General features: G+C 41.1%; 2 protein-coding genes across 3 annotated transcripts; both read right to left on the reverse strand.

The window, feature by feature from the left end:
* Positions 1–901: 901 nt before the first annotated feature.
* LOC100821820 lies at positions 902–1,674 on the reverse strand. The gene has a single exon (XM_003571575.4). It carries the CDS (start codon positions 1,493–1,495, stop codon positions 1,136–1,138), a length of 360 nt encoding a protein of 119 aa, XP_003571623.1. The 5' UTR covers positions 1,496–1,674; the 3' UTR covers positions 902–1,135.
* Positions 1,675–5,499: 3,825 nt separating this feature from the next.
* Positions 5,500–16,402, reverse strand: LOC100846934 (large proline-rich protein bag6). Of its 2 annotated transcripts, XM_024461567.1 has the most exons (16): positions 15,925–16,402; positions 14,353–14,478; positions 13,348–13,465; positions 12,695–12,775; positions 11,709–11,815; positions 11,576–11,605; positions 11,361–11,498; positions 11,184–11,268; positions 10,922–11,106; positions 9,984–10,148; positions 9,827–9,898; positions 9,620–9,734; positions 8,403–8,798; positions 7,079–7,425; positions 6,896–7,005; positions 5,500–5,913 (listed from the first exon to the last, which is right to left on the reverse strand). In XM_024461567.1, exons 2-16 carry the CDS (start codon positions 14,470–14,472, stop codon positions 5,901–5,903), a joined length of 2,082 nt encoding a protein of 693 aa, XP_024317335.1. In that variant the 5' UTR covers positions 14,473–14,478; positions 15,925–16,402; the 3' UTR covers positions 5,500–5,900. The 2 variants fall into 2 exon arrangements, with proteins under 2 accessions (XP_024317335.1, XP_014756759.1); XM_014901273.2 differs by lacking the exon at positions 8,403–8,798 and having other exon boundaries at positions 15,925–16,401.
* Between the last annotated feature and the right edge of the window lie 628 nt (positions 16,403–17,030).

Genomic DNA, 17,030 nt, shown 5'->3' on the forward strand with positions numbered 1-17,030 from the left:
TTAAAACACAAATGTAGGATCAACATACATTTTCAAATGAATACAAATACATGTGATTTATTACGAGAAGACTTTTGCTCCAGTGGCATATCTATGTTGGGGCGATACGATTGCCAAAGTTTTAGTTTAGTTTGTTTAAGTAACTAGGGCCTAATTTTGCCGCAAAGCTAGGATTACCTAGAAGGCGGCGTATCCGGTGAAAACCCCGTTTGGTGCACACTCCATAAAACCATGTATAATGTTTTCCAAAAATTCCTATAAAAATGTCATATGTTGGAGGTGTGGTGCTCTACAAACGTGCAAAATTTCAAATTGAAAATCAAATCCATTTGAAAAAAATTAAAAAGAGAAATATACAAATGAATAGTGTCAAAACGGATGACCCACTATTCATGCTAAATTTGTTTTTTTCGCTGCTACCAAAAAAATTCTAAAGCTCATTAGGACTATATAAACTCATTTCTTTTATTCATCTTCAACTCAACACCATAAACTGGAAATTCATCGAAACTATATAAGCTCCATCCAAGTTGATGTTGGAGATCCTTTCTTTTATCGTGCGATACTCTGTAATATAAGAGAAACATCTCTTGGTGAGATGATAGAGCTGTGGGTGCATGATTTCACCCATCAATGTTTAAATATTGTGTTCACAATTATTTTGTAAAGGTTTTTCTTGCAATCTTTCCATAAAAAAAGATAATCTGGAATATAAAAGAGAAAATTATACCGTTTGAAAAATGACCAAAGCCATTTCCAAGTCAATGCAAATGATCAATTTTTAAATAAATTAGTGCACGGTATCGGGAATATGCTTGTATCTTGCTCGACTATTCTTTGCATTTTGTGTGAGGCTCACGCCAAAACAAGAAAAGAAACATCGTTTGAATTCCAATATCCAGTGTCTTAAGATTTATTTTTTATAAATGAATAGTAACCCTTCTCTACAGCTCGCACAAGGTCGCCATCACCAACCAAACGAAAATCTCAAGATAAATAAATGAATGAAAGATCAAACATACAGTACGTACCCAACAGCTACAGTATGAGTCATGGGTCAAAAATAAATAAAATCGAAATCTACTCCGTATTGTCCAATTATGTACTGTACAAATGAACTGACTCCGAAGAGAAATCAAGAGCCCCGGCCGAGTGCCGCCGCCGCATCTCGCAGCGGCATCGGCGACGGGGACGCCGGCAGCCGGGACGAGAAGGCCCGGTACTTGAAGGGCTCCTCCTCCTCGCCGTCCTCCTCGAAGTTGAGCGCGTAGCTGATGGGGTCGTACCGGAACTCCCCCGCCAGCTGCTGCTTCCTCCGCGGCCGCCTGACGCGCGCCACGAGCTCCGGCAGCTCCCCCGCGCGGTCCCGCATCCACCGCGACGACGCCCGCAGCGCCCTGGAAGCCCTCTCGCCCGCGCCGCCTTCCCCCGCTTCCCCGCCGCCGAAGCAGCACGAGAAGCAGCCGCCACGGCGCTCGTTGTACTCCATCGCCATGTATCACCAACTCTTGACAAGTGGATATTGATTGCTGGCAGTCAAGATAGTTAAGTCGAGTTTGGATTTGGGTGCTTGATGAGAAGAAGGATTTTGTTTTATAGGTCTTCGTTGGTTGGTTGGTGCGAGGTGGATAAGGTCGGACTCGGAGAGGCAGAGGCCTGGAGGGAAGAAGGTTCGGGTTCGGGGGCTAATAAACCGTGGGCGGGAGGGCAATGTGGTCATTTTCCGAGGTTTCGGGGGGCCAGTGATGACGGGGAGGGCCGATCCGGACTCCGGAGGACGCGCTGGGGACGCGGGCGCGGGAGTTTCTCCGCGTAGGCAAGATGAAAAGCGTCCGCGTTTAGTTGGACTACTCTGAGTATTGACCGCGATTTACGGTCAGGCTCTACTGTGGCAGTTTAAAAGTCCATTCACTTTGTATCGAAGAAATATCGTACGGTCACGTTGAACGTGAAGCATTTCAGTTCTGCACGAGCCTCGACCCATGTCATGTTTGTTCCTGCACAGGAAACGAGCCAGCATTTTTTTTCACCCGGATAGAAGGCAGAACGACATGGGACGTTTTCTGCTTTCAAAAGCAGCACCTCCAGCGGAATACGGCCAGCGAGATGTCTTCAATCGGTAGGAAAATTGATGGCAGTGACGACTGGCATTTCAGTCACTTGTTATACTGTTTTGTGGTAAGTTTTTTTTTTTTTTTTTTTTGTAATGATGGAGGCAAACTGCATTGTTGTCCGGCGTCAGCCGATGCTTTTAGTTTACCAATAATATTTGGTGTGGTGCACGTCCACTGATCTAAAGGCCTTTCCCTTATTCAAAAAAATAAATGCTACTCCCTCCGCCACATAATTATTGGCGTTGTTTTAATTTTAAATTTGTACTAAAATCACGACACGAATTATGAGACGGAGAGAGTAAGTGTGAAGTCCTTTTCCAATAGAGTCTCTTAACGCGTTATCTTAAACATTTTGCTGAGATGTCACGCTAATTAAGGAAGAAAAAAATGTGTGCCATCTCTCGTTGCAGATACAGCTCTTGCACGTAGAGATAGTCAAAAAAAAAACTAATAGTCCAACCACGTACAGTCATGACTCCTAAATCAATTAAGAGTATCAATTAATGCAACCCTTGTTACTTCCTCCATTCCACAATACAACGTGTATAGATTTTTCTCATTTGTTCCACAATACACCTCATTTTTCTCTTGTTACCTGCATCCGGCCAATAACTATTCACATCCATTTATTATTAACCCAATATGAATGGTCAAGCACTAGAAACGAGAACTGCCTTGATTCAGATACACAAATCTATATGAGGTGTATTTTGGAATAAAGGGAGTAGATTATTGATATGGACATGCTAACCATGAATACGACCATTAGAACCCTAATTGTTGGTGTCTCTAATAATTATAATCAGGTGAATTCAATTACAAAATGTTTTCAATATGTTACTTGCAAAGAGGCGGAGCTACTATCTTGTGTAATCTTATTATGTAGGCATCTTATTGAACTTTACAAGTCCAAAGTGAAGATGAAGTGTTATAACCTGCAAAGGGAGATTCAAAATGAAGCCTATCAAGTCTACTTTCCAACAAATCAAACGGCACATGATTCGGAGACCTTTCCAACGGATCTAGCCCCATCAAGAGATTCGACTCGTGCTGACCGTGGCGGACAAAACAAGCTGACGGATCTGTTTTTCTGTTTCCTAAAGAGTTGTAGTTTGTTAGGAAAGTTAGAGATAGAGTTGGATTTCGGACTCCTTATTCAAGGTGGACGAAAATATCTCTCTCTCCTCCTTTATATACCCCATGAGCCCCCCTAAGGAGCCTTGGGTTTTGTTTAGTTAAAAGTTAGCCATCGCTACTACTTCGTGTAATCGCGTGTGTCGGTTAGACCACCTGTTTTACCGCTTTCGGAACCCCAACTTATCGTCTCGTTGAGACATTGGTTTGATATAGTATATTCGCAATTTTAGATTGCATCCGCTATTTATCTTGTTCTTGCTTGTTCTTCGATTGCTTGCAGGAACAAAGACCTTCGTGGTCAGGTTGATCGTGCCCCGCGTGATCAATAACCCTCTGGAGTTGGTGTATCGATTGCTAAGGCGCTGCCTGCTAGGCCGTAGTCGGATCGTCAACGTCACCTCCTACCCAAATCGAGAGTTATCAATCTCATCGAAAGATCGGGCCACCCGCACCCGTATCACGTGGTATCAGAGCTTAAGGTTGCTCGGTGAGATTTTTCCAGTTTGTTTGGAGGTGACGTTGACGATCCGACTACGGCCTAGCAGGCAGCGCCTTAGCAATCGATACACCAACTACAGAGGGTTATTGATCACACGCGGCACGATCAACCTGACCACGAAGGTCTTTGTTCCTGCAAGCAATCGAAGAACAAGCAAGAACAAGATAAATAGCGGATGCAATCTAAAATTGCGAATATACTATATCAAACCAATGTCTCAACGAGACGATAAGTTGGGGTTCCGAAAGCGGTAAAACAGGTGGTCTAACCGACACACGCGATTACACGAAGTAGTAGCGATGGCTAACTTTTAACTAAACAAAACCCAAGGCTCCTTAGGGGGGCTCATGGGGTATAAAGGAGGAGAGAGAGATATTTTCGTCCACCTTGAATAAGGAGTCCGAAATCCAACTCTATCTCTAACTTTCCTAACAAACTACAACTCTTTAGGAAACAGAAAAACAGATCCGTCAGCTTGTTTTGTCCGCCACGGTCAGCACGAGTCGAATCTCTTGATGGGGCTAGATCCGTTGGAAAGGTCTTGTAATTACCTTTCCAACAAGTACTTGTTTGCTTGATTTGGACTCCGGATGCGGCCTGGGTGATTAAAACAAATTCGGGTCTCTTGACAACTCGGACCCGAATCGGATTCAACTTTAATTCGTGATATCTTTCTCTAGCAAGCTCCGAATCATGTGCCGTTTGATTTGTTGGAAAGTAGACTTGATAGGCTTCACTTTGAATCTCCCTTTGCAGGTTATAACACTTCATCTTCACTTTGGACTTGTAAAGTTCAATAAGATGCCTACATAATAAGATTACACAAGATAGTAGCTCCGCCTCTTTGCAAGTAACATATTGAAAACATTTTGTAATTGAATTCACCTGATTATAATTATTAGAGACACCAACAATTAGGGTTCTAATGGTCGTATCCATGGTTAGCATGTCCATATCAATTATACTCTCTCCTTTTCACAAAGAATGCATGACACGCACACATTTCAAAATTTTAATTTGATCAACAATTAGACTAATGATTTGAGAGTTACGTGCTACAAAAATTATATCATTTGATTCGTATTTAAAAAATGTTTGTATAAAATTTATGACATATAATTTACATATTATTGGTCTAATCGTTGGTTAAAATTTGACCTCGAAATACATGGACAGCATTCTTTATGAAAATGAAAAGGAGGGAGTAAGAGCTAAGAGATCATGCATTGTGACGATGTCATTATATAAACTATCACCTAAGATAACGTGTGAAGAGACGTTGCATTTTGAGTGGCTAATTAAATCGGTTTAGTCCCAACCACCTCAAGTCGTCAGTACAATTTTTTTTTAACTTGACCGCTCAGCCGCTCAGGCACCAACGAAGGAAAATGTATTAGCAGGAGCCTCCCGGTTTCCACTGGTTCAACTTTACACGTTTTTGCAGCTCAAAGAAAAAACTTTACACGTTTTTGAACAGCCCTAAATTACATGTGATGTGAACGTTGCTGATAGCTTAGCACCCGAGTAAGGTTACGTGCTGAACTTTCCACTATATGCAGGGATCCTCTCACCGTTTATTACCTCACAACAAATATTGATACCGCATTTTCTTTACAATTAGCTGAAACATCCATGAAAGAATACTGACTACCTAGTCTGAACCATTGGCTTATATTCTAATGCGACACTAACAAAAACAACTCTTACCCAAGCACTAGCCAAAACTGACATAGCATGAAATTGCAAGAATAACCAAAAGGGCTCGATAATAGTTAAAATGTTTTTTTACCAGTCCAAAGCCTCAATCCATTAAAGAGAATTGACTGGTTAATTTGCGGAAGAGAATAGCAAGGATACTTACACCTTGAATAAAATTGATTTCTACATACTGGAGATGCATACAAGATGCATCTATATATATGCTCTCGAAAGTAAAAGATTACAAGAACTGCAGCGGAAAAAGGAAGCACAGGTGCCTCGCCTAATGTCCTAGATGCTCAACTATACACTGCCAACTAAATTCACTTCTCTTCGATATGGTTACGACTCTCGATATCATGATTAATCCTCCGGTGCTGCAAGAACTGGACGACTTCTCAACTCACCTACTGCAAAGCAGCAGCATCGAACAATAGCAAAGCCGATCTGAATCAGTCACTCGTTCTGCAAAAAATGGTAAACGCAAATGAAATTATTTGTCCACATATATCAGTATCACACAATGCAAACACACACACACACACAAAGATTAAACTAATTGAAAGAAAAATCTGTTATGGACCTTGGTCCCGGCGAGGGCTCATCTCTGACGTGCGAGAGAGGCTTTGAGGCTAATGGAACTTTTGATTATTGATTCATTGCCCGATTTAACTGTTACACGCTAGTCCTTTATATAGGACAGCTAACTTGATCCACAAGTCGGATCATAATTCAAACTCAAGTTTGAGCCATATCTCTACCTTCCTAGTTTTATTGAACTCTGGACTCTTTCTAAAGACCTAAATGTATCACATGAGGACACATTCTGCTTGATTTATCCTTTTCCTAACCTTACTATATCTAATATTCTATTGTCCAATACCTTAACGCATATGCACATCTCCTGCTGCCTTGTGCACCCACGACTAATAACAAAATCATAGCACTATGCCACAATGATATAATAATCCAATTTCATTCTGTGGACCTAACTCAAAGCAGTTCGTCATCACAATGAACAATACTGATATGTACTCCCCTCCGTCCGCAAATAAGTGACTTGGATTTGCATTAAGATCTTATACAAATCCAAGTCACTTATTTCCGGACGGAGGGAGCATTAGCCATTAGGGATGCAAGGGATCCCACACGTCCTGCTTCTAGGTCAACCTTCAAATCTTAAGTCAAATTTTGAGTAATTTTTTTGAAATAGTAAGTCTCTATTGGCCTAGAAACGGGACATGTGTGGGTATCCCTAATATATACACACACCCTTTTGTAAGATACCCTCAGGAGAACTGCAGGTAAACCTATTGTTTGGCATTAGCTTGTTACTTGACCAGAATCAACATACTTCAACTCCAACTAAGCCAAAAGAATCATCCCATAAATAGACCAAACAAACACATTAAATTAAAAAAAAAATCCAAGAATGCAAGTCATGTACCTTTGCCTTTTAGAATTGGGGCCATCAACTGGGTCGCGGTTATGATCATGTGAATTCCTCCTAGAATCACTTGGCTCATCCCTTGCACTGTTTGAGCTCCCAGACGCAACCTGCATCCAGTACTGATGTTAATAGTCCATCAAGAGTGTATTAAGGACTCATAGCAGTAGTAATTATCCTTGCCTGTGAAGGAATACTGCTACCATCTCCTGGGGTGCTTTGAGGCTGGTTTTCGACTTGGGAGATAAATGGCATGATTTGTTGGAGAAAATTAGCAAAGCGTATCCCCTCATTGCTAACCCCTGGCACTTCAGGTGCTCCACGGTTTGTAACATCTACCTGCTCAGCAGAAGACATTGGGACATGCTGACTCGTGACATTTGCGCGGGAATTTCCTACAGAAGATGCTGATCCAATCCACTGGAAATTGTCCATCAAATGAGATAATAAAGGAGACTGGCCATTCTGCTGCCCAGGGGAGGCCTGAGAGCTGTTGCTCACATTGACATCGACAGGAAATACTGGATTACCTAAAACAAAATCAATTGATTATAAAAATTGTATAAGAGAACGAAGCCTTTTCTTTTGGAAGTCCAAAAGATCAACATTTGGACCAGAATACCATACACCAAAAAAGTGAAGAATCATCAAAGAATGGCATGCAGCATTCGTTGAGGCAACTGTCTGAACAAAAAGGTTGCGCAAACTCAGTAGAAACTTTGGGTGCAATCAGATTTGGTCACAAGATGTCTTTACCATATCCTAACCAACATTGTTCTCAAAATAAGATAAAGAAATATGGTTACCTCAGTTTATTGTTAGAAGGAAAAAAAAAGGGTCATCAGATATATGAACACAGTTAGAACTTAGAATTCAGGAAGGAAAGTGAACATAAAATCATTAAAAAAGAAGAAGAGCAACTTGTTGGCCTAGAACAAGTGCATAACGAAAAGGCTAACCAGCACACTCATGATGTCAAAACAATGCCAAGGACATGGAAATATGGACTTTGCAATGCCACCTGATTTACTTCACTCCTCGTCACAGATGCGCCAGACCAAGCTAGTTGCAAGGTAATATGAAAACTGACCCCTTGGCAGTGTGCTTCCACTCTTCTCCATCATCAGTGGAAAGGCTCGGCAAGGACAACGACGAGCAGCAATAACAGTCAAGGCATAGCACCAACAGGCAGCTGAGTTTGCCTCTTGAGTATCATTTCCCCCCTTCAGTATATGATTCCTAATTTTCCTAGATATTCAACTTCCTAATTTAATTTTATTCGAATGAATGGATATATCAGACAAAAATCCAAGTTGCAGCCAGCCAAAACTGTTCAAATCTGATTAGGTATCAGGAACACTTCATCAAACAGGGTGACAGGGTTGCATGAGTCATGAGCTACCCGACCCGATTGCACCCCTAGCAGTAAGTCTCGTCTTTAGTAAACGAATGCAAAACAATTTAGAAGGAAGAAACAAATACAGATGAAGTGAGGAAGCTCATTCACCTGTTTCGTGAGCTTGAGATGGCTGAGGATTCGGCTGCACAGTGGCATGGGTGTCACTACGACCAGGTTCATTTGGAGTTTGACCATTTCGTGCATCACTACCACTAGTATTTACTCTTTGTTGAATTCTGGTGACCATTGGATAAATAACACCAACTCCTCCACTAGAAGAACCTGATGGAGGGCGCCTGATGCCAGCAGGCACAGCGACAACTGTTCTAAGTGGTAACAGTCTAACTCCAGACCCAACAGCAAAAGGAGCACCACCTGTAACTCGCGCAGATGCTTCTCTAACGTTTGTATGAGAAGCATTTCCAGTTCTATCTGTACGTTCTTGTGCTTGCTGTGCCCCAACCGGTTCACTTGGGTTAGTACTGGCTACAGGCACAGAACCACCTAACAACCAAAAAGACTGGCATTTAACCATTATCATCAACCAAAGTAACAACAGAAGAAAAATGAACACACCGTGCAGCTATGTAGACATGCCAATTATTTATGTATCCTTTTGAGGGAAAACGGAAGGGACACCCATATGAAATACAAAAATATATAACAAGAAGTATTTATAAGAGAAGCAGGCAAGGGATTTTATCTCCTGGTTCAATTCTTCCGACCAGTCATTCATTTTTGACTGACACACCCTAACCTGGTTGTTTGGATCTTTTCATACGACAAATACTACCTCAGCTCTAAAAAATCCCTGCTCCACTCATACCAACTGGCACAAAGTTTAGTATAACATCATGATTGTTAGAAAAGTGTATCACAAATTCTCCAATCTATTGTTGACTAACTCTGAATTGACACACCCACCCTAGATGTTCTGATAGACCTAATACGCCGTCCAAATAAGACATTAGACATAAACCATCCCTGGTCTGCTCTCACAAACTGGCGCTTACACTAATTTGGCAATTTCAAACCATCTATTTGCCAGAGATTGTCACACACCAAGCTTTCAATTGACTTGCACTACCAGTTCTGATTCACTCAGTCTCCTAAGTTAGCATTCAGGTCTACTAAAAATACAGGACAATCCTTGACTATTACGACCTGCATTTCCACTAATAGTTCTAATTTCAAGATAATATAGCTGAACAGACTCCCAATACATAACACTGCTAAATTTAGGCATGTGGAAAGAAATTTCATATGAATAAAACGGCAATAACCAAATCTCAGAGTCACTGTAGGAACATATTAGTGTTACTCACTTGTACGGGCATGGATATCAGCCTCTCTTGGGTGTAGAACGGAGCCTTGCGAACTAAGACTAGAAAATATCGGACCCATTTGGACAGATCTTGCTCCTGGAAAAAAGGGAACAGGCTGCACGGAAGCAAGTCAGCATATGCATAAAACAGGATAGATAGGGGGCCTTATCTATTCATTAATTCTAAATTAAAACTTTAAAAACTCACCGGAACCATAAGAGGATTTGGCCCAGATGGAGATATAAAAACAGCTGGTCCAGAATTTACAACCGCTTCTGACTGAGAATAGCAAAAGGGTCAATGCGTAAGTATAAACTTGTTCAAAACCTCAAATGGGGTTAATACAGTTGACACAGAAACCTACAGGTGCAGGGTTGATGCGAAGCATCATTGTTGTGCGGCCAAGTTCTAGAAGTAATGAACCAAGGTTCTGGAGGAGAACACCGTGTCTCATTGCGCCATGTTGAAGGTTCCTCCGCGTTGCAGAGTCACTTACATTCACAAGATCGCCCAATTGCGCAGATAGTTGCTGGATTGAAATAATATGATATTAACTTAGATAAGTGATGTAAAATCATCAACTACAGCAACTTAGATAGGAATAGAATGCATGAGGAATAAATTGAATCGATGCAATAAACATGTGACAACTAACAACCAATACAAAAATCTTATGTGGGAATTACTCAAGTGCCCTTCATTCATATTAAAGTGCCATATCATAAGACAGATCACACAACAACGATGTGTTTGGTTTCGGGTGCGGCGGGGCGGCCACGGGCCGCGTGAGTCCGCAAAAATTGGCGAGCACGGCGGTCCGTTTTTTCAAGCGCAAATTCTTCAGCGGACCGCTCCGCTCAGGACACAAACCGATCCAAACATGAAAAAAGTCTGTGCGAGCAGACCGAAGCAGCCCCGCTCCAGGACCAAACGTATCCTAAATTAATACATTTTGATGCCACAAGCTAATACACTTCGATGTTAAATTCAGTTTTCTGGCTAAAAAGGTTATTCAATATAAATAGAAACTTTTTTTAGCTTGTCAAGGACTTTAAAAATAAAATCAAGTATACCAATATGGCTCATTCAAACAACTAGAAAGAAAATATAGCTCATTTACTTTGGATAATATCTGAGGCTCACTATCATTACAGGACTTACGAAACGGAATCAAGTACACAGCATTTTCAACTCAACGATATACCTTGCACTGCTTATAATGTAGCTGAAGTACTGGAGGGTAGAGACTAGCATTATCATATTAGCTACTTAAATTACGAGGCTCTGGCAGATGTGACTTACAGATAGCAATGGTCCAGCAAGATCAACAAGAAGTTGTCTGGTCGAGTACATTGTTTCAGCTAGCAATGATGCAGTAGGAAGTCCATGCTGTGCAGAAGATGAATCAGGCTGGCTTTCCTGATTTTGAGTACCACCAACATGAGCACTTTGTGTGTTTCTGTGGTCAATGTTACCTATGGGTTGTCCTGTAGAAGAGAAATGGAGGTAAATCTTCATACTAATTACAAAATGAATGTAATTCGCAAACCGAAAGCAGCTAAACCATTTTCGTTGAAGCCTTCCCTCCTAAATGAATCCCTCATGAACTCAATGTACTGAGAAATAGTGGTCAAGGAATCAGGGATAACCTGCAAAATATGGAATATAGTACCATTATATCCTTGCATTCACCATTCACCATACAGGGGGGGTATGCTGAGGATCAAAGACAAAGGTTTACATTTGGTTCTGATGACCCAGGTGTCGCTTCAGGGAAAAGTAGAGAAGCCTGCTGTTGGTCAAGTTCAACCCTGGCACCATTTGGGAATGATGGTTGTGTAGGTTCTGAAGGTCTGGTATCAGAAGGTGCTGGTCCACCCTAGCATTAGAACAGTACATTTTAAACAAGTTCTTGAAGTTTCCATCTAAGCAAGTAATTTAAGAATTCTGGATTACCGAAGCTGCGCTAAACAGGCTTTGGAGAATCTGCCAAAAAAATATTCAAGAATATGAACAAAACCCAGCTATGTCAAGCACAACAGTTGTTTGAACAGAAATTGATCAGAACATATCAAACATGTAGGATCACCTGAGCAAGGCTAGAGAATTCACCCCCCTGATCCAAATTAACAGCCTCAAGTACAATACTGCGAGCAACTGTGGGGCCATGATGGTGAGCAGAATTTGCTGAAGGAGCTGTAAAATTTTGACAGTCACAGTGAACATAAGTTGTTATTCCAATAAAAAGGAAGAAACTGGTATTCAGAAGAGAACATTGAAGAGTAAACCCTAAGATGCAAAACGGAACCATATTGCTACTAAGCCGTAAATGTTTATCTGGACATGCCACAGAGCACAGAGTACAGATTGCAACAATTGGCAAATTAGTCTAAAGAAGTTACAAGCATTAGAGGACCAGCCTTTCAAAGTAACTGCAGAAGTTTAGCAGCGAAATGATGCTACAGCTAATCGTCCAGCGACCATATCATGACAGCAACATGCTCGCAGTACTTGCAGAATACGAAGTTCATAACTAATAGTATAAAAAAGAACATCAAATGCATAATAGGCACACAATACAAAGGCAAAGGTCTAAAATAATAGCAAAAAACACATATGCCACTGTAGCGACTCAAGGGATTTGTAATGGGTGCAGACATTTGTGAATTCAAGGGTAGCTTTAGGTGTTGATGAATCAATGAACATTTAATTATGTCTGTAGTAGACCACTAAAACGCCGAGCCGATCATGCCAAAAATGACAAAGCCACAGCATCTGCTTCACTGCACTATTACAGAATGGTCACTACAAATATCAAGACGCAAATTCGCAATGTTTAAAAGGACAACAACATAATACAACAGATACAACATTATTCCCTCAAATAACAAAGAACTTTACAAAGCATTCAAAGACTTCAAACTAAGGAAGAGAATCAGGACAGGAAACTAAAGTCAACAACACATGCAAAGATAGCCAGATATACCAAAGAACTATTCCTCCTGAGTTTCTATCAAAATTTAAACAATCAAAAAAATCTTCATAAAGACTACACAATTAAATGATTCTACTAACCTTCATTTCCAGCGTTTCCTGATGTTGCTGGCTGGCCTGGTTGTCTAACAACAAGATGCAACGTATGACCATCTTCAACATCTAGAAACTATTATTAAGGAGTAACATTTACAGGGTGAATCTAAATAAAACTTAAAATACAAAACATCTACTCCCTCCGATCTATTGGCATCTAGTCCTAGGAGGGGAAAGACAAAAGGAAAGTGTTCATGTTTAAGCCTTTGCCTAATGGTAGAACAGCCAGAAACAATTAAGGGAAAGAAATTACTAGTTTGCTGGACCAAATATATCTTAAATCTTAAATAATATATACGGCATAATCCCCAGTGGAGCATCATAATTTCCCAACGTTCTTTGAAAATAACTTGTTACACTTAGAGCATGTAAAACTAATAAAAACAGACTAAACAATTCATGATGATACACAATACAATGTTAAATGCAAGTTTGCAATTGGTGGATCATCAACAGCATCAGACATGTTAATGAATCAAGATAGCAAAGCTTTTGCTTTTTCTCAGGAAAAATGTGCATTGGATGATATCTACTGATAAAATCCATTGAAAAGGATGTCTATAGATGGAGTAAACAGCTATCCAATTCCAAGACAAATAGAGCATATAAGAATGCAGGTCGAGAGTAGAAGAGGATACGATATGCAGACAGAAGTTCATCATCCTTTAGGACTCTCCCACGACAAATCAAGCGTTGTTGTTCAGACAATATTCCAGTTACGGTAGCGATTTTTTCCTTTAGCAAAGGAACTGGCACCTGTAACAGGTCAATGGATTACTTAGCACAAGCACATGCCGTAGCATGTTTTTACGAAATAAAAATGGAACTCGCTATTAAAAAATAATAATAATGCATCATCTATTTCCAAAAGCTGAACTGACTATATATAGATTTTTAGTAGTTTACACCAAAACAGATAAGACACGAAGCCATTGCTTACGTGCTAGTAAATTGTAACTGATTCACAGCAACAACGCGACAAAACAACTAGCTAGATCTGACAAAATGATCTATGTCTTACTGAGCAGAGCCTTGACTAAAACTTCCTCAAAAAAGTGTCATCGCATGAGCACTCAATAAACTAGACAGACACACAGGAAAATACAAGACATTTTTAGAATACTTCAAATCAGACCACAAGAACCCTATGAATAACACATAATAATATTAAATAAAGATAATGCTAGATAACTCGAGGATGGAAGAACTAATGCAGGTTCACGGGACTTCCAATGAATAAAGCAATGAAATTAAATGGCATCAAACCAAAATATTACTTAAAGGAAAAAATGAAATATGGGATGTATTGATATGTTATCAAAATTACTTAAGAGACTACAGAACAAATTTGCAACACCTAAAAATGTGGTGTCTAAAGGCCAGGACGAAACAGTAATTTCCTCTGAAGAGAAATAGGAGGACATCTCAGGAATCACAAGGATTTGTGCATGCAAACAGCCAAGCGTTCCCAAAGTACAGTAGAAAACCACAACAACATTGCAAGTAAAGCATCCTTTGTTCCCAGAAAGCAACTACTCCCTCCGTTCCATGAAGGCTGGCGTGACTTTGAACTAGCTATAGTTCAAAACCGTGCCAATCTTTGTGGAACGGAGGGAGTACATATGTATGCATTATCAACTTACACATTTGTTCACACGCAAATTGTATGTTTGAGAATCCAAGGTTTTAATGTTGATCTCTATTGTAGTCTCAGAATCCTCAGCACAATGTGACATTTGTACATTTGAAGAATCGCAATCCATAATCTCCTGAAATGAAGCAAAGGAGTACTAGAAACATGAACTGCAATTCAGCTATCAAGAGGTATGATTTGATTCATCAGTATAAATGACATAACAAAGGGAAATCAACTGCATATTGTGAATCTATCCTAGGTTACCCTTACCATCCAAAATATTTGCATGTCTCTGACGAGGCAAGTATTAAAAGCATTTGTTGCAGCAAGGAGGCAAAAATTGTGATTATAAAGCTCCAGAGAAACAATAGCAAAACAAACCACGAATATTCTAGAGCAAGCAATAAAAAACTAGGCCACACTGCATTTAGAATATACAACTCGCCTGGATTACATGTGTAGTAGACACATTAAAATAATGTGGGAATGTTATGCAGGTGGTAATTGGCAAAGTAATTTTCGAAGTTACAATGAAAATGAAGAGTAGGTAAAGTTGGGACAGTAAGCATAAAATTGAAAAGGGCATCCCAAAATACTCGGAACTTGATACTCCCTCTGATCCTAAATTTTTGACTCAAATTTACCCAAATATGGATGTATCTATTCTTAAAAAGCGTCTAGATACATGTAATATTTCGACAACAATTTAGGATCGGAGGGAGTAGTCAATAGAGGCAAAACATAACATATCTGTAAACCAAAAAAACCTACAGAAATATGAGGTAGACTGATTTATTTAAGAAAATTAAGTTGCTCGTTGGGCCACTGCTGTCTGTTGTGTTGTAGAACAAAAATGCCATATCTCCATTGACAGATTCCTCCCTATGCTACGGACACGCACGCTACAACGCAACAGACATCAGTGACCAATGAGCCACTTAATTTTCTTAAATAAATAGGTCTGCCTAGTATTGCTATAGGTTTCTAGGGTTACAAATATATGAACTTTTTGGCCATTTCACTTATTGTGTTATGTGTTATTTGGGGAACTTAAGTTGCATAGCCTTTTCAATTTTAGGCTCACTGTCCCCACTTTACCTGCTCTTCATTTTTATTGGAACTACCAGAATCTACTTTGCCAATTACCTGTCAGCATATTATTCAGCACATATTTAAATGTCTAATACACATAGAATTTTTCAAATCGTTAAATATCTTTCATTGTTTTTCCATGAAGATGTCCTCAAGGTTCTTGTAAAGACTCAAGAATGCCCCTGGCCTATTGCCTAGTTTCACCTCCTCACATAATTCACAAAAATGTATTGAATGTGTCCCAAATTGTCTTCTACGTCTATTTCATTTTATCAACTCACTGAATAAAATTAACCATCGGGAATGAGCACCATCCATCCAGCATATCATAAAAAAGTTAATCATCAAATGAGCAACATCCATACATCATATACATGCACATTCACCAAATCATACAGCAGCAGCAGGCAACAAATCCTACAGCGCAGCAGCAGCAGGCAACAGCAGCGGCACACCATACAGCAGCAGCTTACGAGGTGGAAATTACCAGCAGAAGGTGGATGGCGACCGGGGCAGGTGGTGGACGGCAGCCTGGGGACCCGAGGAAGAGGTGGTGGAGGACGGCGTGGACGGCAGCCTGAGGAGGTGATTCAGGAGGCTGGCGACGGCGGCGGTGAGTCGAAGATGACAGGTGGCGGGGCGGAGGCACGTGCCGGCTAGAGCTCGGGGATGTCCGGATCCGCAGGAGGAAAAAGAACCGGCGGCCGCGGGAGCTAAGAGACGGTGGCGTCGTGTCGGGGAGGGCACTCGGAGATGCGGGGCGGCCGCCGGCAGGGATTCGGCGAGTTGAGATCGGGATGACGGATAAGGTGGAGAAGGAGATGGCGAAGGAAGCGGAGGCGGTAGCGTCGGGTCCGCCGGCGTGGATAGGGGCCGCCGGCGAGGGAAGAGGCGGCGGCGACGAAACCCTAGTTTCCTGGGGATATCGGGGGGGAGGGAGGCGAACAGGATGGGAGACGGGAAGAAAAGAGGGTTTTTTAATCATATTTTGCCAAAATTACGTATAGTTGGTGAAAAGGATTTTTGTATCGTATAGTGTCAAAATTACTGAGGTTTTTACTACATTCTTTAAACGAGAGATTCTTTCAAGACATTTCTTATCAAACTGATAATGTGTGATAGAACATGGTTATTTTTTACATGTTTATTACGTACGGTACAAAGTAGTTCGTTCTATTCTTGTACGCATGGCATATCATCCATCACCCCATTACTATAAAAGCAACTCCGGTAGATTCCTTATAAGGCCCCCAATAGTTAAATATGGAAATCTGACCCAAAAACGTGCTCCAGCAGTGGTCACATCTTATGCCCCATATCGAAGGACGCTCCAAATCGAGGTCGGGATTCCCCATATTGAGGATCGTGGTTGGGATCCTCCGTCCCCAACCATCGAGCAGGAGATCTCCGTCCTACGCATTCGTTCCCTCCGCCCATGTACGTACGCCATCTTCTTCCTCTGCTTCTGTCTCTGTCTGCTTCGCCCGAGTGGAAAGGCGCCCGGATCTGAGAGAAGTCGGAGGGGCCCGGCGGCGCGGGCTGGCGACGGGGTGTTGGGCTGGGGCGAGCGGCGGCGGGCGACTCTGAGTGCTG

Source organism: Brachypodium distachyon, chromosome 3 (assembly GCF_000005505.3).
Source record: "Brachypodium distachyon strain Bd21 chromosome 3, Brachypodium_distachyon_v3.0, whole genome shotgun sequence".
NCBI classification, from domain to species: domain Eukaryota; kingdom Viridiplantae; phylum Streptophyta; class Magnoliopsida; order Poales; family Poaceae; genus Brachypodium; species Brachypodium distachyon.